The sequence below is a fragment of the Triturus cristatus genome, chromosome 8 (assembly GCF_964204655.1).
Source record: "Triturus cristatus chromosome 8, aTriCri1.1, whole genome shotgun sequence".
NCBI classification, from domain to species: domain Eukaryota; kingdom Metazoa; phylum Chordata; class Amphibia; order Caudata; family Salamandridae; genus Triturus; species Triturus cristatus.
The window spans coordinates 791,029,481-791,055,291 of NC_140591.1; the positions used below are offsets into that span (position 1 = coordinate 791,029,481).

General features: G+C 47.2%; 1 protein-coding gene across 2 annotated transcripts in view; it reads left to right on the forward strand.

Annotated features, from left to right (window-relative positions):
- The window catches only part of SYAP1 (synapse associated protein 1), a 159,535-nt gene that overhangs the window by 97,427 nt on the left and 36,297 nt on the right, over positions 1-25,811 (forward strand). For both annotated transcript variants that reach the window (XM_085622231.1, XM_085622232.1), the window contains exons 6-7: positions 6,709-6,854; positions 14,079-14,137. In XM_085622231.1, coding sequence (XP_085478357.1) covers positions 6,709-6,854; positions 14,079-14,137 — 205 coding nt within the window. The remainder of the gene's footprint in view (positions 1-6,708; positions 6,855-14,078; positions 14,138-25,811) is intronic.

The following is a 25,811-nucleotide window of genomic DNA, read 5'->3' on the forward strand; positions in this document are numbered from 1 at the left end:
ATAAAGCCTAGGGTTCTCCCACATTTAAGAATAAAATCTAGTTTTAGGCAGTCCCTGTACCCTCCACAAACTCAGAGCCTGATATCTGGTAGAACAAAGCTGAGATTTCAGCTATCAGACAGTGGATGCACAATTTTGTTTTCGTCATTCTGTTTCCCCTTCTTTGAAGTCTGAAAAATTCCAGCAGACTGTCAAGCAGGTCTTAAAACTCCAGTAGGATCTGACATGGTGATGTCAACAAGAGGCCCACTGTAATGGAGGCCTGTGTGGATGAGGACGGGGACAAAAGAATGGTGCAGGCCTTGGTGTTAGTCACATAAGCTTGTGACAGGGTAGGCTGCTTTGAAGTTAGTCGAGTCCTTGGGCCCAGGTCACAGGCCCTGTCAAGGACACAACTCTTCCTCCCCACACCCGCTGCCTCTTATCCCTGATACTGGAGAAAATGATAACATAACAGCAGTAAATTCTCAACATTTGGCACATATTTAAAGTGACTCACAACATCAGCAATATTAGTAACAGTCAATATGTGCAACAATGAACTAGAGTCATCTGCCCATGTATTGATGGGTACAGTTAGTCAACATCACTTAGCAAGCTTTTAGTTGCTCTTGGTAGTGGTTCCCAATATCAGCATATACTTATCTTACCCCGAAAACTTGAGAGGATACTGGGAGGGTAATATTTGATAACCAAAATGGGAGGGATAATCCTCGCCTCCCTGTCAATGGAATTGAAACTTTCCTTCACTATAGCTAGGAAATGTTATATTCTATGTGAGGACCGGAGGCTCAGATTATGCTAGTTTAAAGCTGGTTGACAACCAGTGAAGCCATGGCAGTGATTGGTTTAAAATAAAATGGATTCTGAAGAGCTATCGGCTGCTCTGAGAGTATTCTCTAGGCAGCTCCCCAGTGAGAACACCTTCGAGGCCATAGCACCTCTGGAGGCGTGTGCCCCGAAGGCAGAGGCATCGATGCAGTATTCATCTCACAAAATGGGCAATAGTCGTCATCGAGACTGGGTTGAAAGGCTTCTTGGGGGAAATAAACAGTTGAGCAGTTCATGGTTGTCTCTATTTCTCCATCATAGACTTGTATGCCCTCAGACAGCATACCACGTACAATTGTGGATGACCCGGGAAATCAGGGTAGTGAACCAACCTGGTATTGGATTTGGTGCGCTGAGAAATAGTGAATGATGCCCCCTCTGGAGTGAACATATGTGCTGTGATATCTAAGGCACGGATGTCACATATGAGAAATGACAGCACTGCCAACTTACCTGATAGTTCCTTATGGGACAGTTGGGGGTTATCCTGCCATGATTGTTGCAGTTGAAGTCCCACATTTACATCCCAAAGTGTACTTTGGCCTTGGAGGGAAAGACAACCTGGTTTCCCTCAGGAGCCTACAGACTAATGGGTGTTCCTCTACCGGAATGTCATGGTTAGGGACATGACCTGCCAAAATTGCTGATCTGCCTGCATTAACAGTGCGACAAGCTAACCCTTTGTCCACCAATTCTGACAGAAAATTGACAATATGCACTAAATTAGCCCCCACGGGTTCCAAGCCCTGTCGTAAACGTCATAGTGACCATCTTCTCCACTCCGAGCCATGTCTCTTGACAGTAGAATCTGCCCAGGGTCTTCTGATGAGGAAGGTACCCCTTGACGAAAGGCCTGTGACATTCCAACGTCCCCTGTAATCTTCAACTCCATGAGTCGGAGAGTCCCTTCCTAACCAGTTGGTACAAGTTGCCTCAGGGTCCTTCAGTAGGAAAGGAGTCAGGGGAAGTAGGATTGGAAAATCCGTAGAATGTTCCAGAAGAACTGGACACCATACTTACGATTTCCAAAACTGTGTCACCAAGATTACTTCCCTCTTCTGACATCTGATCAATGCCGGGAGCCTGGCTATCATCGAGAATGTGGAAACGCATACACCAGAAACTGGCTCCCATCCTGTAGGAAAGCATCCGTCGCTTCCACAAGAGGGTCGGGCGCCAGCTGAAAAACCATGGAAGCTGATGATTGAGACGTGATGCAAAAAGGTCCACTTGGCATGGCCCCTAATGTGCCATCATTCTCTGAAATAGAGAGGGATCCAGCTTCCAGGTGCTGTAATCCATTAGGTGTCTGGACTGCCAGTCCGCAGGCTGATTGAATTTCTCCGGCGGAATATTCCACCATCACTGACAACTTGTGATCTGGGCAATAATTCCAAAAGTCCCTGGCCAAAACTTCCACTACCTTGGATCTTGTGCCTCCTAGTCGATTAATATATTTCACCGCTGAAATGTTGTCCACCTTCAACAAGATGGCGCAGGACAATTTGTTGGCCTCTAGGCTCTGAACCGCAAAGGATCTGGCGAGGGGCTCCAGACAATTGATGTGGAGAGACTTCTCTTGCCCTGATTGTTGTCGGCCTGTGGTAGTATCCCCACAGTGGGCACCCCAACCTTGAAGACTGACATCTGATCCGGGGCCTATCAGAAAATGGCTCTGCCGTTCCGGGCCTACATATGCTTGAGCCACCACCAAAGTTCCATTCGAGCTTCTGGGGAAAGAAACATTTCTTGCGTGTTCGTCAGGCCCCTCCTGAGGTGTTGCGGCTTCAGGCATTGGGAGGCCCGGTACTGCATTTGACCTGAAAAGATCGCTTGGATCAAAGAGGACAGAAGGCCCACAATACGGGCCAGATGCAATAGGGAAAATTTTCTTTCTCAGCGAGGTTTTGCTCAACTCCAGGCAAGTCAGGAGCATCTTCTTCTGGGGCAACCAGAGGCACTGGCGTACTGTGTCAACCACGAACCCCAGAAAGTTCTTCTGCTGTGCCAGCACGCAGTCCGACTTCTGTTCGTTCAGTATAAATTCTTAATCTTGTAACAGAGACTGAGTCATCCGAAGTTGAGAGAGTAAAGCGGGTTTCCCTGGTACATCAGAAGGATGTCATCCATGTATACTGTTAGCTGCACACCCTACACACGTAGTATTCCATAACCGGCCTCAACACCTTGGTGAAGCACTAAGGCGACAGGCAAGTGAATTCGAAAATCTAGTAGTCTCACTCCTGAATTGTAGAATCTGGATGGTGAGGTAGGTGTTCTTCAGATCGAACTGTACCAACCAGTCGGTGACAACACATCTCTAAGGGGATCGATGCCCTACATTTTGAAATGATAGTATACCACCCATCGATTGGACTCTCTAGGTTTTATGACTGGTCTGAACCCCTTGTTCTTTCTCGACCAGAAAAATAGTTGCTAAGGATCCCCTGGGGTGAAAAACTGACTATGTAATAGCCCCTTTCTCAAGAAGGTCTCTCATTTCTCTGTTTACCACCTGTGTCCCTTCTTGTGAGAAGACTACAGGACAGTGTCGGGAGTGTTGTTGGGGTGTACCGTGGAATTCTATGTGAAAGCCCCTCCAGGTGGGAAGCACCCATGCTTTCTCTGTTATGGACGCCTATTTGTGACTGAACCATTGTAATCTGTCCCCCACCCTGATAGGGAAAAAGGGATATCATTTCCAGATGGTACCACCTGGCACGTTGCTGGCTCCACAGAAGTTTGCTTTTCCGCCACGACCTCTCGAGGTGCAGAACCCTCCCAATTTATTGTGGTCATGCGCCTTGTTTGGAGCTTATGGGGGTTGGAGTTGTACGAGCGGTTGGAGGAGCGCCCCTACCTCTTCCGAACCCTCAAAAAATGTGCTGGCTGAAGACCTTCTTGATAGACTGTTGGACCTTGTCCAGAAATCTAGTAATGAGAAGGTATCGACAAAGTGTGACCACTCCTTGATGAAAGGTTCTCCAAAGATACCCCCATTTGCCACCGGGCCTGCTTCAGTGTTGGCCAGTTCTCCTAACCTGGGCTCAATTTTGATCAACAAGGAGTGGCAACGCTCCGTCGATAATGCGCAGTTCGCATTACCTAAGAAGCATAGGGCACTCTGAGCCCATCCTGAGCTAATCGAGGGATGAATCATATGGCCTGACTCCCTGGCATCTTTCGCCATATCAAGTATTTTAGTCAGTGGCCCCAGCACATCAAAAACCTTATCCTGACAGGAACGGCCCAGGCCCTTCTAAGGGTATTTTTACAAACTTGGTGATGTATGTCACCATTCTGGCGTCGATGTCTGGGGTACTTGCCACCTTATTGGCCAGGGAGGGCCTGGGGCATTTCGCTCGCCGGTGACCACGGACCTCCTGGTCCATGGGTTTTCTGATACGGCTTACCACATAGCTTGCTACTTTTGGCGCCGGGACCCAGTCTCTGGAACGGGAATGATAAATGTCTTTTGGGTTCAGCATGCCCTTTATCTTCGCAGAGTCTTGGTCATCTGAATCCTCCAGCCTGGGTTTGATGGTGCCACCCTCCGGTCGCCAAGGTCTACTCTGGCCTGGTTCCTCAACTGAATTCACATCAGGGGTATCTGAGTCCTCCCCTGTATTGTCATCTGCTGCCTGATGGTGGCAGGAATCGTCCTCGGGGATATAAACCCAGCTGGGAATCCTCCTGTGAGTCTAGGCGCTTTTTTAGGAAGGCCTGGCGCAGTCTCTCAAAGGTATCAGATGTGGTAGCGGTTGCTCTAATATTCACATTTTGGTCTGGCCTTGCCCTTAGAGGCCTCCTTTGCGGTAGCTGGAGGCTCAAGCCTCCAGCCTTCCCCAGTTGAGGATAAAACACTGTGCCTCACTGTTAATTAATTAGTTCGCCGGATCAGGGGTTCCACAGCCGATGAAACCACCCTCTCTAGTAATGCATCTGTGGCATCCACTAACTTCTCATGGATGGGGAGCAGCATCTGCTCCTCCTCCACAGGCTCCCAATAGGCCTCAAGCTCATCTGCCATGGCTAATCGGGTGAAAGCTAGAGGTCAATGTTGTAGGAATTTAGGGCAAAAACACTGATAAAAACTCCCTAACCATGCTGGGTAAATTTGCACTAGCCAATGCTTATTGTTCACTTAGACTATATTCTGCCTCTAAATACACTGGTCTTGGGTCGAAGAAACACTCCACGGGCAAATCGCTTATCTGGAGCAATTAAATTGTTAGGGAATTAGTTAGGGATGTAGTCCTCGTTGCCTCTGGCACGCTTATTCAAATGACAGCCCCTTTTAACCAGCGGAAAGAGAAACTGTCAGGAACGTCCCAACGTGCACTGATGAAGGCAAGGACTGCTAGGGAGGGGCGCGCCTCCTATAGAGAGACACGTGCTCTCCACGCCCCCTTATGGGCCTGTGATTTCACTTTGCGTCTCGTTGATACGAGACATGCTACATGCGTCTTGATGCTGCAAAGCTAGTCAGTTTCTGAGGGGGCCGCGCCAATCTAAGAATACTGCCCCACTGTCTTCCTCCAGCCCAGAAAGATGTGTCTGATCTACTAGGAAAGCCTCATACTCTCAAGGGTCGCATTCTGTATGAAGGCCTCGAGGACAGGACCAGATAGTACACCGCAACCACTAATTACTATTAAAATATGCTAATAAATATGTAACACTGCGCAAAAAGGATAGTAATACGGCCCACATTAATAAGACCCACAGTGGGGTGAAAAAACAGTAAGCAAGGTTATGGAAAATAACTCATCTGTCTGCTAAGCATCGAAGAATAGGAAGTGCTGTTCCGTGATATTGTTTATATGGGGCTTACTCGGTGGTTATACTGTTGATTTATTGCAAACGCTCATGGGATTTGTAGACTTCGAATACAAATGTGTTGTTTAAGGCTTCTGAGCGGAATAAATGATAAGAGTTAAGCATAATCTGAGCCTCACATAGAATCTGAGGGAATGCAGTAATCCTGGGTGTTTTCCAAAGGGCATATGAGTCAGTGTGTCTTCTGACCATATATGCTATTGTTATTTGCCTGAGTTAGGCCCTTGTAGCTACGCTGCACATTTTCTTACATTTTTCTCTTTCTGCATGATAATATTTTTGCTTTGAGCTTTTGTACATACTTGCGTGCGTGGCAATGTTGGATTAGTTTCCCTTAAACTACATTGCTTACACATCTGGCTTCGCTCAACATTATCTGATGCCTAGAATACTGAGTACATGGTCTTTTGCACACGATATCCAAATGTCGTTCTATCTTCATCCATGGGGCGACAGGTCTATCTGCATATCCATAACAATGCTAATCTGCGTATACATCGCAAGGATGCTTTTTATTATAAATACGGAAGTATTTTCGGGAGTTAGTAAATGAGACACTTCAGCTGACATTTAGGGGTCCCTGCATGCTGAAAATACACTCGCCTTATAATACCACACTCAAAATAACTAGTAGGTCCTAGATGTCGGACAAGACTAGGGCATAAAATGTTCCTTTGTGAGGACAATTTATGCAGACCCTCATGTCTTAAGTAAAACAATTGTAGAAAATCTGACCAATGTCTTGTTCAGTGCTATCTCCCAGCTGGCCAATCAGCGTGAGGGAGATCTGGCACCTAGTGATAGGGGGATTAGTAAATTAAATGAAAAGTGTAAGTTGTGTAGGATGAGTAAAGGGCAGCAAATAATGTGTACAAGCATGAATGTGGACACTAAGAATTCCAAAATCAGGTTTACTCTCTATTTGGTTCCGAGCCTTTGTGTGCAAAAATAGTATTGCAATGTCAGTGCCCTAATATTTTTGTTAATTAGATTTCTCTGATTACATAGTGTTTTAACACTTTATAATACCTCCTGTAGTGTCAAAGAAGATGTATTCTGGAGAAATTATTTTTATCGAGTCTCCCTCATCAGGCAGTCAGCACAGCTCACTGCACTAGCAGCTCAGCAGCATGCTGTGGAGAAGGACGCTAAGAATGGATCCAAACCGGAGAATGAGTTACCAGGTACTTTATTGACCCCTGACTTACAATTTTGTGGTTTACAGTTGGACTGTGAGGGGGAAGAACAATGAAGCAAGAGTTTTGTGTCGCTGTGTGGTGTAAATATTGGACAGGCTGCTGCACCAGCATAGGACCAGAGAGAGGAAGAGTGATTGACCCCTTCTCTCTCCCATCGGCAGTCACTGACATAGGCATATACACACACACTGTTGCTCCAGTGGCCAAAATGGACTTGCAGAGCAACACATTGGGCATCCAGTAGTACCTGTAAGGGGTTGTACTTGTGTCCTGGGTAAACCTTTTACAAAGACACTGGCATGGCATGCGGAAAGAAACTAGCACTGGGATAGGGCAAAACACACACCATGAGACCAGGAGAATCCATTTCAATAAAAAAGTCACAATTGAGATATGTTCTAGTACATTAACAGTATGCTCCCAAGGAGGTATTGGCCATATTTGCTAAAACTGTAGGGATTTGTGCTTGTTTTTTAAAGATTATTTTTTCCAACCTCGCCATAGATGCTGTTCAGCAGAGATATTTCACGGTTGTATACGATAAAACAACAGAAACAGCTAAGTTGTTTCCTTTTGTGTTGGTTTTAATTCTTTTTGTATCTCAGTCCGTGAGACATTAACTTACTTTATAAAATGTCCTTGTCAGTGTGTTATCCTCCAGAAATTCTTTCATTTTAATGTAATCCTTGGTAACAAATTACCTAGCTTTAAGTTGTTGAATTTCCATGGGGGGTGGGGGGGGGGGGGGGGTGTTTGGCCTTCAATAGCCCACCTACATCGGTTTTTGCACAATACCTGCCCCATCTGTTGACCGCCGCAATGCTCGGTGAGGCACCCAGACTTGGAGTGATGATACAGCTCGCTGGCCCCTCGATGGAAGCCTAACTGCTGGGGCAAGTCGTGGTTGGTGGGTCCCTGCGGCCTAGCATGTCCCTCGGAGGCCCCACAGCGACAAGGGCCGTGGGTGAGCCTGAGGGTTTGAGGCTACAGATACCCGCTGAGCTGTGTGTGTGCCCTTCTGGGACCTGACTCCTCTTTTTGCTACCCCATTCCAAACCCGTATGAGCCATGGAGGTGCGGCATTCTGGGTCTGGGCGCGGGTCCCTACGGCACTGACTACCTTGCGGCCAGTGCTGCTGGCTTGCTTCACCAGCACCACCACCACCTACCGCCGCCCTGATCGTAGATATTAGCCTGACGGGGTGCCCTCTTTGTCTGCAAGGACTGCATACATGCATCTACTACCAATCTGAGCTCCTTACTGCATCAGCGTGCTACTTTCCTTTTTTCCATCCAGTGGCTGCTGGACGCCTGTTGCGTCCACCACCAAAGTCTCAGTGGGGCCCCTTCAGCCTTGCTAAGGTTTTTAGCACGGTGCTCTGTTGTGCTCTTTGACCAAGGCCCGACTTTTCAGTACTGCAATGACATTGGTGCCTTGTCCCCTACCGCCGCGTGAGTCTGAGTGGCCCCTGCACCTTCCACCCATGACACAGGACTTTACTCACAGGAAGCACTTCAGTGGGCCTGCTGTTTTGATCGCTACATGGGGCTGATCCACAGCCTTGCGCCTTCTTACCTGCCAATCCAACTCCATGCTGCTTTGCCTTCCGCTTTACAGCTTGGCCTGCTGCACTTCCAGTGACTACAGGCCCACTTCCTGTTCTAGTCTGACGTTGTGGTGACCCAAGGCAGAGGAAACTCAAATTTGAGCAACCCAAGACGCCAAGTCACCAGCAGCTCCCCTCGGACTCTGATAAAGCCTCACCTGTGGACATGTTGTTGGCTCCCCTACGTGGTGCGGCAACAATCATGTCTGAACTTATAGCTGGTTTCAGATCCCTTGATGCCCATTTCAACAGCCTTACTAGTCGCCTGGATCATGTGGGAGAGCACTTAGATTGTCGTGCTGCCCAGCTGTATGGTGCTGAATGGCAGATTTCTGAAATTGAAGATGACACTACTATGATGAATCAGCTGGAGAGGGCGGAGAAATTGCTTAAGCTAACAGCTGCCAAGAATGAAGACTTCGAAGCGCGCTCACGCTGTAATAACCTTCGGATCATGGGGGTCGCCGAATCTACGAACATGGGTCATCCTGATACCTTTGTTGACAGCCTGCTTACCGAACTTTTTACCAGGCAAGACTTCACCAACACCTTCGCGGTTGAGAGGGCCCACAGATCGCTGGGCCACCAGCCGTCACCTGTTTCGCCGCCCCGCCCGTTAGTAGCTAGCTTATTAAATTATAAGGACAGGGACACGGCTAATCGATTTGCAAGGGAACGCCCCCCCCCCATTGCAATTTCAGGGCTCTACCATCTCCATATTTCCGGACTTCAGAGTCGCTATGGATGAGGCTCGCAAGCAAATTCTCCGATGTCAAAAACACTCTTAGGAAACAAGGACTTAAGTATAGTATGCTGTTCCCTGCTTACCTTTGTGTCGAAATCAACAGGCGGTCCTGCATTTTTTCCATCCCTTCTGATGCCGTTGCATTCTGCGAACAGCGTGGATACGGAGGTTCCTCCTCTCACCATTCGACCCCTATCCGCTCTCTATCCTTTGCTGCTGATGCAACCATCCATGTTTTACCAAACTGATCCACATCCAACCCTGGAGTCTTATCTCACTGACTCTGACTTTTTCCCTTACTTAGCTGTTGATCTACTCCTTGCTTCTTCTTGTTATCTCACCTGGTACATGAATTCCTCATGTTCAAACCTATCATTGCAAGTTTTCAGCACCATCCTGCATAATGGGCGCCGACTACTGTGGCGTTACCACACCTCCGTGGTGTACACTGTTATGATTCTAGTAGTTTTGTCTCTCAGTGTTTGGGTTTCACCAGTTGTTTGCTTCAATGGTGTGGGTGGGGGGGTTTAGGTTTTCTTTATCGTGTTTTGGTTTTTATTGGTTTAACTGCAAATGTTCTTCTTGATGTAATTTTGTAGCACTTATGATTGCACTCCCCGCTTTCTCCCTCTCAGATGTCTTCCCAACCTAGTAGGCCAGGGGTGGTGGAGCTGACCTGTTTGTCCTGGATCATTTGTGGTCTCAACAACCCCCGCAAGGGTAAAAAGTGCTTTCTTATTCGGCTCGCCATGGCATTAAGCTTGCGTTTCTACAGAAGATTCACCTCTCCCCCAGGCACACATGCAACTATGCTTACACATGGGGGAGACAGTCTTTATTTTGCCTATTACAGCTCATACTCCCGGGGGTTCTGTACCCTCATTCACATAAGCATTCCCTTTACACGCTGCAACAGCTTTGTAGACTGGGAGGGCTGATACGTGGTGGTCTCGGGCATCAAGGCGGGGACATTTTCCCTGCTAGTTAAAGTTTATGCACCCAAACTAGACGCGCCCTGCTTTTATCATGCTCTTTCAGCTCTTATGGGTCTCTTGGAGGTGGATTGAATACTGCTGGCTGGTGATTTAGACGTGGCATACAACTCTATTCTGGATTCTTTGGGCTTTAATATCTGTGGCAAGCCTGGGGAGTCTTTCAGGACCTTGTTGACACGTTTCAACTAACCGATGCATGTCGTTTGCGTAATACCACTGTGCTGTCTGGACTCATATCAATTTATGGTTAGTGTCCAAGGACGCATATCTCTGGATGACGGATATAGCCCACCTACCCTGCACATTGTCTGATCATGCACCAGTCCGGATGGTTTTTCAGATCCCGTACGAGGGAGGGATGCCTCGGCAATGGAGATAACCTGCCAATGCCCTTCTTGACGTGGTTTTCCACTTGGAATTCTGCAATTCCGTACTGGAATACTTTACTCTTAACATCTGTTCAGTTGATGAACAGTCTACCCTTTGGGAGGCCTTTAAGGCTTATATCTGCAGTGTCTGCATCGCCAAAAATGCCAGGATTCTTGGAACCATTAGCCATGACCGCATTGAACTCTACTTGCTCACTATAGACCGTGAGTCAGTGATGCGGGGCGATGCTGGCCTCCTTCACCGCCTGTTGCTCTTATTGGAAGAGTTTAAGGAACTCTGTGTACGGGAGGTGTCTTATCTGGGGGCGTATGACCTGGCATGCAGGTATGGTGAAGGGGAGCAACCAGGGTGTACACTGGTGCGCCTACTGTGCCCCGATCCACATGGTAATCATATTGTTGAGCTCCTGACTGCTGAGGGCGACATGGCTGTTGACAACGACCGTATCACCAAGATGGTTTTTGTGATATTTCCAGCGCTCTGTACCTTGGGTGTAACTGTAGATGCGTCTGGAATCGAGGACTTGTGATGGTCTGGCTGACAGAGGGACAGCAGCAATTTCTGGCTGCCTCTATCACCTACAAAGAAATAATCCAGGTAATAGACGTGCTCATTGGCTCCAGGGCCCCTGGTCCGGATGGCCTAATGTGCAGCTTTTATAAGGCCTACAAACTCTTGCTGGCACCCATCTTCTTGAAGACTATGCAGATTCCTTTGACACTGGCCTTCTTCCACCTATTCTACGCTAAGCTGTCCTAACGCTGCTCCTTAAGCTTTGTAAGGCTTCCCATCTCTGTACCTCTTACAGACCCCTTTCCCTTCTTAATCATGCTAATAAAATCCTTGCCAAAATAACTGCAACGCGCCTGGTGCACTTAATGGAGCAAATTGTATCGCCAGTGCACATTGCTCCACCACACTGAATCTTAGGACCATTTTTGCTGTGCTGAACAAAATCTCTATGGATATCCCCACGGCAGTCACCCTTCTTGATGCTGAAAATCATTCGACTCGCTTCAGTGGGCCATTACTCAAATTGGGTCTCCCACGAGCGTTTCTGGACCAGATCATGCTACTCTATTCTAAACCCATATGCGTTTATGATTCAATTACTGCTCTGTTCTCAGTGTCACGTGGGACACGTTAGGGCTGCCCCCATCACCTTTGCTATTTTTAATCTCCCTGGACCTGCTTGTCCGGTATCTGCAAGAGAGGCACTTAAACCGTGGTCTACGGTTCCGGCATGGACCCCTCCTGATCTCCCTGTATGTGGATGATGTTCTGCTGTTCGTCCATGACCCCTCCTCTAATCTTGCCCCTTACGTTTCAGGTGACACTCGACAGATATTTAGACGTTGCCTACTATGAGTTGGGCCTGGGCAAAACTTAGTTGATATTTTGGAGGTGGATTACTCTACTCCACAGCATTACTTCTTATTCATAATCCGTGACTACCTTAAACCCAGGAAAAACTTGTTCAACGCTCCCTGCAGAGTCTATCCCTACATACACTGGGGGATCTTATCCTGACTACCTTAAACCCAGGAAAAACTTGTTCAACGCTCCCTGCAGAGTCTATCCCTACATACACTGGGGGATCTTATCCTGACTACCTTAAACCCAGGAAAAACTTGTTCAACGCTCCCTGCAGAGTCTATCCCTACATACACTGGGGGATCTTATCCCAGATGGGCATGTCATCACACACAGCACACTTACTACTTCTGGAATCTCCACACCCATGGACCATTTTATATTCTGCCGCTTACAGAATACATTGCATGTCCGGGTTCCCTCGTATCCAGTGGCACCGTACAAATTCCCCCACTGACTCTTATAATCATAGTCACCGAGATGTCCTGCATGATCGCCAGGCTTTATCATGCTCGCTTAGCTCTAAAACCCAATGTGGTTCAGGCTCGCTCGGCATGGGAAAACAACCTAGGTAGTCCCCTCCCTGACCAGACTTGGCACTACTGCTGCCCACAAACTAAACTTATCTCCCCCAATCATAGACGTAAGCTCCTACATTATAAATCCTTCATCGTGCCTATACCACCCCGCCAGGCCTTGACAAAATCGATCCTATTGGGTCCGATCACTGCCCGAAGAGCAGTTCTCCCTATGACGATTTCCTACATCTTGAGTGGAATTGCCCACAAATTCAGTCCTATAGGCTCCAAATCCTGGCCTTATTTCCACCATTATTGAATTCCAGTTGGAGGCTGACCCCTTAATGGCCCTGCTGGGTTACGTTAAGCCTCTCTCATCCACTTACCAACGTTTTGCTGCTATGGTGCTAATGCTGGCTCAACGCCCTATTGCCGTCTGTTGGGGCAGTAGTCGCTGCCCCACCCCGGATGAGTGTCTGAAGGATATGACCTATAGTGATAACACCAGCAACATCTATGCTGCACTTCAACCTCTTGACCTTAAAATATTTGGCAACCATTACACGACTACCTGCTCACTTTGGATACTGATGTTTGTCGATACGATACTGACTGAAACTCATCCTGTATATACCACATTGACATTACTTGAGATCCTCCATACTACCAGATGACACTTGTTCGCAACCTCCTCCTTCCTATTCTCCCCTCTACTTATGGCCTCCAGTTTTTGCTCTTTGTTGTACTCCATGTGCCTTTTGATATCCATTTATCTTTTATTTTCTTTGTGCTTGCTGTAGCGCTCGAAATATGGCTCATACCCAGTTGTGTTTTCTCATGCCTGTGTTCTGTCTTTGAAAAGCTTCACAAATAAAGTTTTAAAAATAATAAGTTATAGAATTCACTGTGTAAATCAGCTAGAAATTATTCTGGCCGAGGCTAGTGTTTAAAAAAAAAAAAAAAAAATTATGACTGCTTATTTGTTTCAGCTGTTATGGCAATGTCCTCAAAGCACCATTGATGAATGACTGTAGTGCAAATCACTTGTGTTTCAGAGTGATTTCCTTATTATTTAAGTATGACTCCTCATTTGGAATGGTCATTACAAACGTGAAACATACCTGTGTGATTCCGCGAAGCTCTGCATGTTGTTGTTGTGTGGTTTCATTTCAAATGAAAGGTATCACAACCCACAACACATTTTTATGGGAACATCGCTGATGCATCCAAACCATTTGGCTGTATTTAGGAGAGCATAGAGTTTCTCTCAGTAGCCTTCATAAGGAAGAGGACGTTACCATGTAGTATTTCTGATCATGGAAATTACAATGTGCCCTGTCTTAATATGAGGAATGATAGATCTGAAATAAGCAGTGCCATTTGTTTAGCCTTGTAAACGTTCCCAAATATATGCTTTTAACATTGCTTATGAAAGGTCAAAGTTTGAAATATTTTATTTTGAGGAATGGGTGTAGTTTGTCGAAGTTTCTGAAGTGGGGAAACTAATAATGTTTGCTTAACAGAGGGACCGTGGTCCACCATCTTCCTATTCACCCACCCACTTTTCTTTGTTATTATAGAAACAGTACGTCCGAAAACACCACCTGTTGCGGTGAAATCAAAAGGAAAATCCCACGAGGTGAGAAGATATTTTTGTTTGTTAACATTACAAGATGCTCTAATTATAAAAAGGTGTTTTACATTATTAGAGGATGACCTAAACCAGCCAAAGAATGTTCTTGAGGTCATGTTTTTCACTAAACGGTGATAAATCATAACTTAGACATATTTAGTGTCCTGTAAGGGCCCTGCTCCAGTGTAAAATACTTTTAAGGACATCCTCAGTATCTCATGTAAAAGAAACCAGCATTAAAAATGTAATAGGACTCGCCTTTGATTAAGTTAAAGCCATTTGCTTTGCTAATGGTATTGTATAGCAAAGCAAATGGCTTTAACTTAATCAAAGGCGAGACCTATTGCATTTTCAATGCTTGTTGGTGATTGTGATGTTCCTGGAGAGCAAACAGCTCGAATGTATCTTTACAAAGCCATTTCCTCTTGCCTACCTGAGTTTGTGTACATGATTTTAAATGTGCCTTTCTTTTCCCTTCCATACATAATACAGGGTTATTCATTAGTAATTGAGCAAATGTCCTTATTCATATGTGTTTTCTGTTATACCATTGGAATTGTGTATCACAGCACGTTGACAGTATGCTTCTTCTGTTTGCAAAGATATATAATGCACTGTATTTGAGATGTAACCAAACCTTCTTCGGTGTACTTAGAGAGCAGACTCCTCGTTAATCTGTGTATTTTCTCCGTACTAATATTGTAGGAGAATGCTTACCATATTCATTGAAGGCAGGCTTCATGACAATCTTTATAGTGATTTATACTTATAATAATTTCAGAGTATTTTTAGAGGCAATCTTTATGATTGTATAATTATTTTACTATTGACTGAGGATTAATTTAATTGACTGACCATTTGCCTTTTTGCTTGCTGTAATGATTTCTACATTTTAAATAAACCTTCATGGTTTGTAAATGAATCTTGTCCTGTACTTTTCACTCTTTAAATCTAAACTGCAGTCACTACAGCACATCTAAAACTAATTTAATGCAAGCTGATCTGGGACTTTTTAGACGAACTATAAACAATAAAAGTGACAGTTTGACCAAAGACAACTACTGATGTAAAATATTACGTGGCCAAATGATGTGAATACAAAGTAGCCCAGATGACGCACCACCGCTAAAACACAACTATAGCAGAAGTTGATGCAGATAACAAATAGCAATAATGCCCATAATTTATGTACTTAAATGCAACATATTTGTATTTTAATAATTTTGATGTGATGCGGAAGTGTGAGTCCTTGTAAGATTCATATGTAAAATAAATCATAGTTTAGCCTTATTCAGACACTTTTGTAAAACATTATGAGTGCAAAATATGCCATCGCAAATAAGCACTACCAGGCTTCACCCAATCCTAATACAGCACAAAAAAAGGGCAGGAGGGTGACAACACCACATCTGCACAATTTAGAGCAGATAAATGATGTATGCTCCCACCCGAGCAACATTTATGCAGTCTATTCCTTTGTGCTCTGCACTTTGCCAATTATTTCAGAAGCAAGAGTTATTGGTGTCTGACGGCTCCATTCTGGGGGTCCCTGTTATCACGTGGGCATTGCATTCAGAAGGAAGGTCCCTGAAGCCCGTGTGGTCCCACAACACAACAGATGGCCTTTGAGAGGTGCTGCGGTGTAAGCCGGTCACGTGCCAACTATTCCAGTGACCTCTGGCTCCACCTGGGACCTACCAAGGCAGCAAATCACGGGCCCTGTGCTCTGCTTTGAGACATGCTGCATATGAATTAAAAACCTATGCCAAACCAGGAATTCACATTAGTATGTGGTGCGTGTTCTAGCTATGTTTCTTTTGTTTCAGTGGGCTAAATTTCGAAAATTTAAAGTAATATCTTTACAAAGTGGCAAGCATAACTACAAATCACTTGGAAATTGCTCGAGCAGAATGTGTAAAAAAAAGTGCAGAAGGACAAGCTACATCCTGTCAAAAAGGTAAAAGTGCAAATAAATATGCTAGACCCTTTCCGTAGGCCCATGGGAAACACATAGGCCCGGATTCACAAAGCTGTTTATGGCGAAAATGTCTCCATTTACACCTCATTGCTATACACCAAGGGATACCTATCAGGTGGAATTTTTTTTTACTACTGTTTACTTTTCTGGGACCAGTCCGCAGAATGGCAGATTTAAAACAAATCAGGTGACTTTCTCAAAAGTAATCCTGAAACACTGTGCCAGCTTTCATACCACTGCTGACTTTCATAAAGAAGGGGAAATTGCAAACCAGCAATCACCCCCAGCCCCCTCTCCCGAACAAGCAGTAGAACTTCTCTGACTCTTTTTCCAGCATGATCGGATTAAAGAGAGGCCAGAAGAAGCTGAGGTGGGTTGTGACGGTGAAGACACCCACCTTTTATGTATAGTCATTAAACATGCTTATTCACGTCTTACTGAAACCTATGCTGCCGTTAAAACAAATAAATGCACAAGTAGCCATGTTGTGTTTTCACACTATTTACGGGATTGCAGATTCAATTTCCAGGCAATAGTGACAGCTCGTAAGCAGGTTGGGTAAGGATTGGAAAAACGTAGCCCTTTAACATCGATGCAGTAAACTGGTATTGACTACAGAGGCCCAGCGGAGTAACCGGCATCAACGCAGTTTTAGTAATCTGTTTCTGTAACCGTATGTAGCGACCCTCTCTTACTCTCCCAGAGTGTTCCTCCTAACGTCGAGCAACTGTCACAATAATGGCCGACTACCTATACCCGCACTTAAAGGGGCAGAGTGCATTATTACAGTTGCACATATCGAAGGCTTATTTGGCCACTGTAGGTAATGATGGATTGTGTGTTGGCGCAAAGTGGAGAAAAACACTTTTTCTGCTTGCAGCCCTATGATGCTGTTTAATAAGCATTCGGTGCTGTGGGAACGAGAATTAAAGGAGCAGTGCGCGCGAGGTCCCACTAGCTTCAATGTTACCGGAGTCAACGTCCGGTCGAAGAGGTTTCTGTGCGTGGCATTGTTTTTCCCCCTATGCGCGATTCCCCCTCCCCCCACACATACACAAGCCCCCACATACACAGGGGACCGATGTTTAACATTACGCCCTTAATCCCCTTTCCCAGGGTCCTGTGACAGCCCAGGTCCAAACAGAAGGAGCCCTTTGTGTAAATGCTGCAATTTACAGAAGAAACTTGGCAATCTCCAGTGCAGTTGGAAAACAATATGCCCGATAAGCTAAAATCCAATACCGTCATGCACTAATTAAATGGGCTCCCACCAGGACAACAAGCGCGGTACCTGCAAAGTCAGCCGCGTGTTTACTTTCGCATCCCGCTTTCACCTTAAGTGAAAGCGGGATGTGAAAATAAACACGCGGCTAACTTTACCAAAGCTGACTGAGAAGAATTAGTGCCTGGGGACTAATGGAGAAGAGTGTTTCACGCCGCCGGTAAAAGATCAAATTCCCGGTGGACGTGGCCAAAAGGAGACAAGGCGGCAACAAGGAGGGACTAATAAGCCTCCTTTAGAATCAGAAGCAAGCGTTTCAAATACAAGATGACGCGAACCAATTAAAAAGATGGGCGGGGCTTCAACTCCGCCTCCGAGAGCTTCGAAATCTGTATCGATTCCAAGAAGCCCTCGAATGCTGAGCGCAGCGCATGCGCTGCTTTCGACAGCCGAGACCTAAAAAAGGGTGGATGGATTCCAGTGCTTCAGAGAGAAAGCGGATTCTGCACTATATGTATTATTGTTCAAAAGAATTTAACTGGGTGATATGTGCCAACATATTTTTGTATTTGTATTTCTAGTCAAACGCTTACATATTACGTACATTTCGGCCCTGAACAGCATCTAAATTGCTGAGCACCAGCAGCAGTTTCTACTGGCAACTTGTAGAATGGCACCTTGTAGACATACAACTGAACATGAATCATAGTGGCATGCTTGCACAGTGCTGATGGACTTGGCCCTTCGTGGCAGGTTCACCCCTGAACTTTTTGCCTTAAGCTCTGACATGGTGGTAGTGATTTTAGGACCATGGGCACTTTAGCACTGTGGCCCAGTGTAAATTGCGTGCACGCTCTGAGTGCGCGTGGTGAGATTGGCCTGCCCTCCCATAGGAATGCATGGGGGATATGTGTGTCCATGGTAATTCCTGGTATGAGAGGAGTGCAGGGGCGAGTTTAGTATGTGCGGACTTATGAGAATAAATGCTGCGCAATGGTGTGCGCAGATTTATGGTGATTGGTGGAGAAGTGCCACTTTTAGAAGTTGGCATTTGTGTGCCTGCCTGCCTGATGTGAATGGCATGTCTGGCTTGTGATTGACAGGAGCTGAGAGGGCTGGGGAATTCCAGGAGCCAGGGTGAGTCTGCTCAGTGGTGAATGGAGAGATCTGCATGCAGATGGGAGGGAGGAGTTGCACCTGGGACCTGAATAGGGCTGTGCCTTTCCTCCACAATGCTGGCACCGCCCCCTGTGGTGCGTCTGAGCACCTAGCCCCCACCTGACAAAGGAGAGAGGAGCTGGGCACAACAAAGTGCTCCAAAGCTCACCAAAACCAGTTCTGACTGGTACCCCAAGCCCTGTGCTGTGTTACAAAGGAAAAGGGCATATAAATATAGGGGCTGTGACCCCATGAAAGTTGTTCAGTTCCTGTTCTGTTCCTGACGGAGGGGGGCTTGCTGCCGGTGGGGCCCAGGAGGGACCGCCATGGGGGCTGCCTCCCTGCTGATGGACCCTGTGTGCTGGTCCCTGCATGGCCTCTTGATGCCTAAAGGACTATTGGGACCTTTTGCTGTCCTAGCGCCCTGGGAGTGCTTTATTTCCATTGCAGCAAAGCGCTTTAATTGTCCTAAAGAGGAGCGCTTCTTCCTCCCCTTGCAGCGCTGGGGATTCCCCTGCGTTGGCTGACTTCCTGCGGGTGCCCACCCCGCTTATTTCTTTATACGCAAATGGCGTGTGCCCACCCCGCGTTTCTCATTGATGGCGGGTGCCCACCCCGCTTATGTGGATATTTAGATAGTGGGTGCCCACCCCACATGGTGCCTTATGCTTATCTGAAAGCGGGTGCCCACCCCGCGCTTTACCGAAGGAAGAATCCCCACCGTCGACCCGGGCTGGAAGTCAGGCAGCGTCATGCCTGTTGTGGGGCAGGACATCCGCCTTTCCGAGGGAAGCTCACGGGTTTGCTGGGAGACGAAGTGGTTCGGCGGGGACCCCATGTCAAAGGGAGAGCCCGCAGTGGCGGCCGAAGTGAAGAGGAGTCCCGGGTCCCAGGAGGGGGCCCAGGTGAAGAGAAGTGCAGACGGATCCCCAGCGAGGCTCTCATGAGCGAGAGAGCCCCGCCTGCTGCCCGCCGTGTCCGAAGTGAAGAGGAGCGCCTCCCCAGACCAGTCTGGTGAGTGGGGGCTCCAGGGGGCACATTGTCGGTGCCGATCGCGGCACCATGACAGTAGAAGTACAGAGTCGGAGCGACCCCGGATAGCAGCGGGCCGCTCCAACAAAGAGGGGCATGTTTCTTTCCCAGAGCCTGTGGGGCTCCAACGTTGGGGGCAAGTTCTTTTTTTAGTTGGCGCATGATTATTTCAGGAGCCAGTGTGCTCCATGGTGGCATGTTTATTTTTAGAGCCTGTGCATGGCTCCAACCTGGGGGCAAAGTTATTTAAAAGCCCCTTTTGCCGCTATACTCACAGCTGCCCCGCTAGTCAGTGGGCAGCTGCAACGATGGGGCCATAGTGGTTAGAGAGCCCCAGAGTGCCAGGGACCCTTGCTCCTTTTCCAGCTGCCCTGCGAGAGCGCAGGCAGCTGCAGCGTTCTGCACAGAAGTAGTCTATAGTCCCTGAGAGGGACAGAAGAGGCACAGTGAGTGCCCGGCCTTTTTATTGTTGTTCACAGCTGCCCAGCAAGTAGTGGGCAGCTGCATCGTTTAGGCCTCAGTGCTTTGGGGGGCATGTCTTTTTGAAGTTAGGAGTGAGACGCACTCCTTCGCCCCCATACATTCCCAGCTGCGCAGCACTTAGTGCCTGCTACAACGTTTAGGCCTGCGCAAAGTGCGCACCCTAGACTTTCGCTGCTTTGGCAGCACGCCCTGACTTTTGGGACTATTAGGTTAATAGGGCACCAGGCCCTAATGTGAGTTATGCTTAGGAGGTTATTGTCTAATGCATTTAGACTTATGAGAGAATTGCATAATGTATTTATGCTGGTGAGGTTGGCGCAGAATGTAATTCGTGCCTGATGTGATACCGTGCACAATGTAGTTTGCTACAGGCTGATGCTAAGTACAGTGATTACCAATGGTTACTGGTTGTACGTTTATGATCTGTTTTACTTTTACTAAGTTCGCTTTGTGATGGTTCTGACTGTGGTCCAGTGGGCCCTGTCAGGTGTATATAATCCCTTGTAGATATGATCTAGTGCCAGGTGGCACCATGTACAATATGTATTTACTATTCTAATGTGTTATGAGAATACAAAGGCTATTTTTGATATAACCTTGTGTGGAGTTCCTTTTGTAGTGTGCCTGGGATGTTGTTGCTGTGTGCGTGCGCAAATGCTTTACACATGGCCTCCGGGATAAGCCTGACTGCTTGTGCCAAGCTACCAAGGGGGTGAGCAGGGGTTATCTTTGGCGTCTAACTCCCTTGCCTTGACTAGAGTGGTGGTCTCTGCCTGGCTTTGGCGCAAGCCTTAGACAACCAGAGATCCCATTTCTAACAGGTGCCATCATATCCAATCATACCCCTAACCAGTGAAACACAATAAGATGGATTTTCAAGTGAGACTAGCACAAGGTCATTTCTCATTTTGCCATTGTTGTCCTTACTAAATGGATTAAGGGTCACTGTGAATCTGTTGGTGCTTGTCTACAATAGCACATTTCCATTGGAGGATCAAGGTGGGAGACAAATTCTAGATATCACAATACACAGTTGATGCTACCAGTACCTCCTGTGCCTCCCACACACATTCCATCTAAACTGAGGTAGCCAATCCATCTTTTTAAATTCTGTGCCAAACTCACAGGAGCAGTTATTTCCGATTACTGCAGAAAGTCAGTGGATTTTTGTTTGAATTTTTTTTGTTTCCTTCACTCATGGGTTATTGCTTTATCAGATATGGAGGTCGCAGAGGCATGGCCACAACCGCCGCCGAGATGGCTGCTATCTTGTGATAAATCAATGCCATCATTGCCTTCTGCTCTGAGTGATCGACTTGACCCTGCTCCCGAAGACTTGAGCCCCCTGAGTCTGACTTTAGGCGGGGTTTGTGCGCGTTGGCTGCCGCCTCAGTGGCTGGCGGCCTCTGCAGCCTGGCATAGCCTCAGAGGCCTTGCAGCGACAGGGGCCCGTGGGCAAGCCTAAGGCAGAGATCACCCAATCTCGCCGGTGCTGTGCGTCACGCCCTGCCTTCTGTGCGGTCAGGGCAAGGCATTTGGGGACACCGCTGTGTGCGTGGAGCCCTGGGCCACCCTGCTCTTGAGGCGTGTGGGCTGGATCCCAGACCGTCTTTGCTGGAGTGGCACCTGACCAGTGCCCCCAGCGCGGTGGAGCTGCGCCGCTGCTGGGCATGCCAGCTGCGGCCTGGGCCTTCTGCTGTGGGTGTGCTGGGGCAGCTTCCTTGTTCCTGGCTGTCAGCTGCCTCCTTGGCTGCCTTGCGCAGGCGTGGCACCGGGCCTGCTGAGACCTGCCTGGTGGGCCTAGCTGCAGCCTTCGATTGATGCAGTAGATGCTCCTCTGCTCTTTGGGTCCTGTCCCAGGCTCTATCGCCTCTGCCGGCCCGGGAGTGACAGATGCTATTTTGTAACACCCTAAACTGTCCCTGGATTGGCTGGCTTTTTGGCACTCCTGGATCTTGTTGTCCTGGGACTGCTGCTGACTGGAGGGTTAGCCCCTGGGCCCCTGGATCTCTGTTGTTCTGCTCACGGCCTGCCTCATCCCTCTGCTAGATGTCACTTTAATTTGCACTGTACATATAAGGCAAATCCGACGTGTACCTGCTTTTTGTGGTTGGTGGACTGGGAACGCTCTACATTAATACACTTGACTGAAGAACATTATTCACAATTTTTTTGCACGCTCCACCTTACTGTTTATTAACTTCCCTCACGCTTTGGGTGTTCTTCTGTTGTCTGCTACATTCATTAGACATTTTGTAGCCCGATCGGAGAATCTCCTTGCAACTCAGGTATTGATCTTCCATATTGGCACTATTATCATCTCATCTCAACTACGTCCCTGGTGAGCGATCTGCAGTGCACCTACTATAACCATAGCTTAGCTCCATTTATACTGTCTACCTCTGTTATTGCTTTACATCCCACTATAATGGGCAGCACAGACCCTAAACACCGCAAGCTACCTTGGACAAGACAAAACCACCTAGGGGCCATGGCTCTCATTCTGATGTGGATAAAGCCACAGGCTGTTATCCAGATATGTCTGACAGTAGCGGTATGTCCGCCATCATGGTTGAGCTCAAGGCGGGCTTCCAAGCAATGGGCGCTCGTGTTGATACCCTTGCCGGCCGCGTTGATAGAATGGGGAAACGGCTGGACCACTTGGGGACATAAATTGACGGGACGGAGGAGAGGTTATTCAGACTGCAGAATGTTGTTACTACCTTGCATAAAAGGCTGGAGAAAATGGAATGTGTTGAAACAAGTTGCAATTAAAAATGAAGACCTTGAAGCGAGGCTCCGTAGGAACAATATACACATTTATGGTATTGCGAAAATCACCAACATGGGTTGCCGTGACGCATTTGTGGAGCAGCTTCTTTTTATTTTTTTTTAAACAACTTTTATTTGCCGATTGCATACATATCACAGAACCCTGTATATCGGAGTCATCAGCGAAGTCCTATTGCATCGTGTTACAAAAGCAATCTACTTTTATACATGTCATCCAAGAATGTAATAAAAATACACAACAAAGTACTACTAACCGCCCCCCTCCCTCTCCCCACGCGTTGCACCATATCCATACGGTCTCTACTACAGCCTTAATACCCTGCAACAAAGTCCTAGCACAATAACACACATTCATTGGTGCCCCCCCCAACCCGACTAACCTCAAGAATCATCCCAGTGGATGAGCCTCTACATCCACTGGCGGCTCCAACCACATCCCCCGGTAATCCGCCCATCTTTTCCATATTTTATAGTGTTTGCGTGGGAGCAGCTTCTTATTGACCTTTTCGACCGGTCCAGCTTTCCTACAACCTTCGTTGTAGAGCAAGCCCATCACTCTCTGGGCCCTAGGGCCCCTGAGGGCACCCCGCCTCACTGCATCATAGCACGACTTCTGAACTACAAAAACCGGGTTAGCGCCCTTTGCTCGTGAAAGTGGCCTGCTTCAGTATCACAGTGCCAGAATCTCACTTTATCCAGATTTCACACCCATGGTACAGGAGGCCCGCTTGAAGTTCAGTGATGCTGAAAACTCTCTTTGTAAACTGGACCTTCGATACGCAATGCTTTATCCGGCCAGACTCCGCGTGGAACATAATGGGAAAACTTGCATCTTTGATATTCCTGAGGATGTGATTGCCTATTGCAAAAAAATGCCAGCTAGACCATCCCCCTCCTAGACAGACATCACCGCAACATATCAGTGCAGGTGCATCTCAGCGTTCGTCCTAGCCTGATTACACTGGCTCAAAGTAACTGTTATACTTCTGTCTCTGGGCAGATCCTTTAGGATAGAACTATCATGTTCTCCATTTCTTGTATTGCTTATCATTTAACCATACTATTTGTGCATGCTACTATTGTATAATTGCTGTTGTTTATCTCCTTTGCATGCTTCTTTTCACACATAGGCCGCCGCTTGCTGGGTTGTCACCGTGCCCTAAGGTGAACGGCAACTCTTTCACAATGGGATTATTTTTTGTTTTGTCTTTAAATCCTGGCATTCGCTGGATGTCTTATTATCTGGTGGGGATCCTAATGGTCTGTTCTTGTTGATGTCTAGTTGTTATATGTTTGCACGCTGTGACACATCACACACTTTATACAGCATCACCTCTTGCATGTCCACTTCCGTTCTTTTTTCCCCATCTGATATGCCGCCCCCAATATGAACAGGTCACTTGATCTCTTTCTGATTTCATGGAACATACGTGGAATAAATAACCCACGCAAATGGAAACTAGTATTGTCTTATCTAAATCTGCATTTTATTGAGATTGCTTTTCTCCAGGAGACACACCTACCCACCCAGCACTGACCATGCGTATGCCAAGACATGGGGAACTCATAGTTTTGCAGCAGGAATCCTTTTCTCTATTCACATGCTGTGCATTACTCCTCCATCTAGTGGTTGGTGTCTGGGATTGTCTCTGTTACTCTTTTTGGTGCTAGGTCCTTCCCTTGTGTGACTTCAGACGGTGCCTCGCAAGTTCCTGTGCAAGGTACCCATCTACAGATTCTTTTTTCCGCCACTGAGTCTGGAAGCAAGGGAAGAGACTCTGAAGTTTTGGACAAAATCCCCCAAACATTTTGGGGAATTTAGGAGAAAAAAATCGTTCTACATCGATCAAGAAGGCACTGGAGAAGGAGAGACACCTCTGGCCACCTTTCCCCATCACGGGACCCCATTGGAGCAACGACGACCGAGATGAGTCGAAATGAGGCAAGGTGTGGGCGATAGAAAATACCCCTTTCAAATTTTGCCCTAATTGCCACCACAAATATGCGCAATGCGATCCACACAACGTCTGTAACCTCTGCCTGGCTAGGGATCACAAGGATAAGGACTGCGAGGCCTGCGCTGTATTCGTGGCAAAAACTCTCAAGGCCCTTAGAAAGCAGAGGGAGGAGCACCAGCAGCTATGCTTGTTGGTCAGAAACAGCAGGTATCGCTGAGGGACTTGGGCCTCTCAAGTGATGAAGACAAGCGGGGTGACCACAGAATCAACTCATGGAGGATCGGACATTGCGATCCTCGAAGGGGATACTGAGAAGAGGCATACCACGAAATGGGTGACCAAGGACTTCGAGAAGAAAGTGGAGAGTGTAACTAAAACCCCTCACCCGTCAGTTACTAAGGGCCTTAAAAAGAAGGCACAAAAGGCAGCCCAGGCATCAAAGAAAACATCGACCGATGGTCAGCTGTGGCCGAAAGAAACCCACTTATCTCATGCCAGGAATACCAATGAAGGGAAAATGTCTAAATTGATTAGGACAAGTGGTAGGCAAGTGGGTTTCTGTTGTCTTAACCCCCCTCACACACTTTTTGCCAGATTTCTTATGCACTTTGACTTGATGTGCCCTGGGACCCTGTCAATCAGGTTCCCAGGGCCTGTGTTCTTTCCCTAAACTGTACCTTTGTACCCCCAATTGGCACCTCTTTGGCCACATGTAAGTCCCTTGTAAAAGGTACCATGGGTACCAAGTGCACTGTAACCAGTGAAGGCCTCAGAGCACATATTGTGCCACCCTTAGAGGTCCTGCTCCTTAACACACTCACTGCCACTGCAGTCTGCGTGTGGTATAGGTAAGACACTCCTCTATCTGGGTGCACTATACCATTAATGAAGGTACAGTTGCATGATCGCTGTCCACTTACAGTGTTGAAGTCCATTCTTAGACATTGTAAGGGCAGTAAAGCCATAAAGAGTATATGGTCTGGGAGTTTGTCATTACGAACTCCACAGCACCGTGATGGCTTTACCGAATTCTAGGAAGTTTAGTAGCAAACTTCT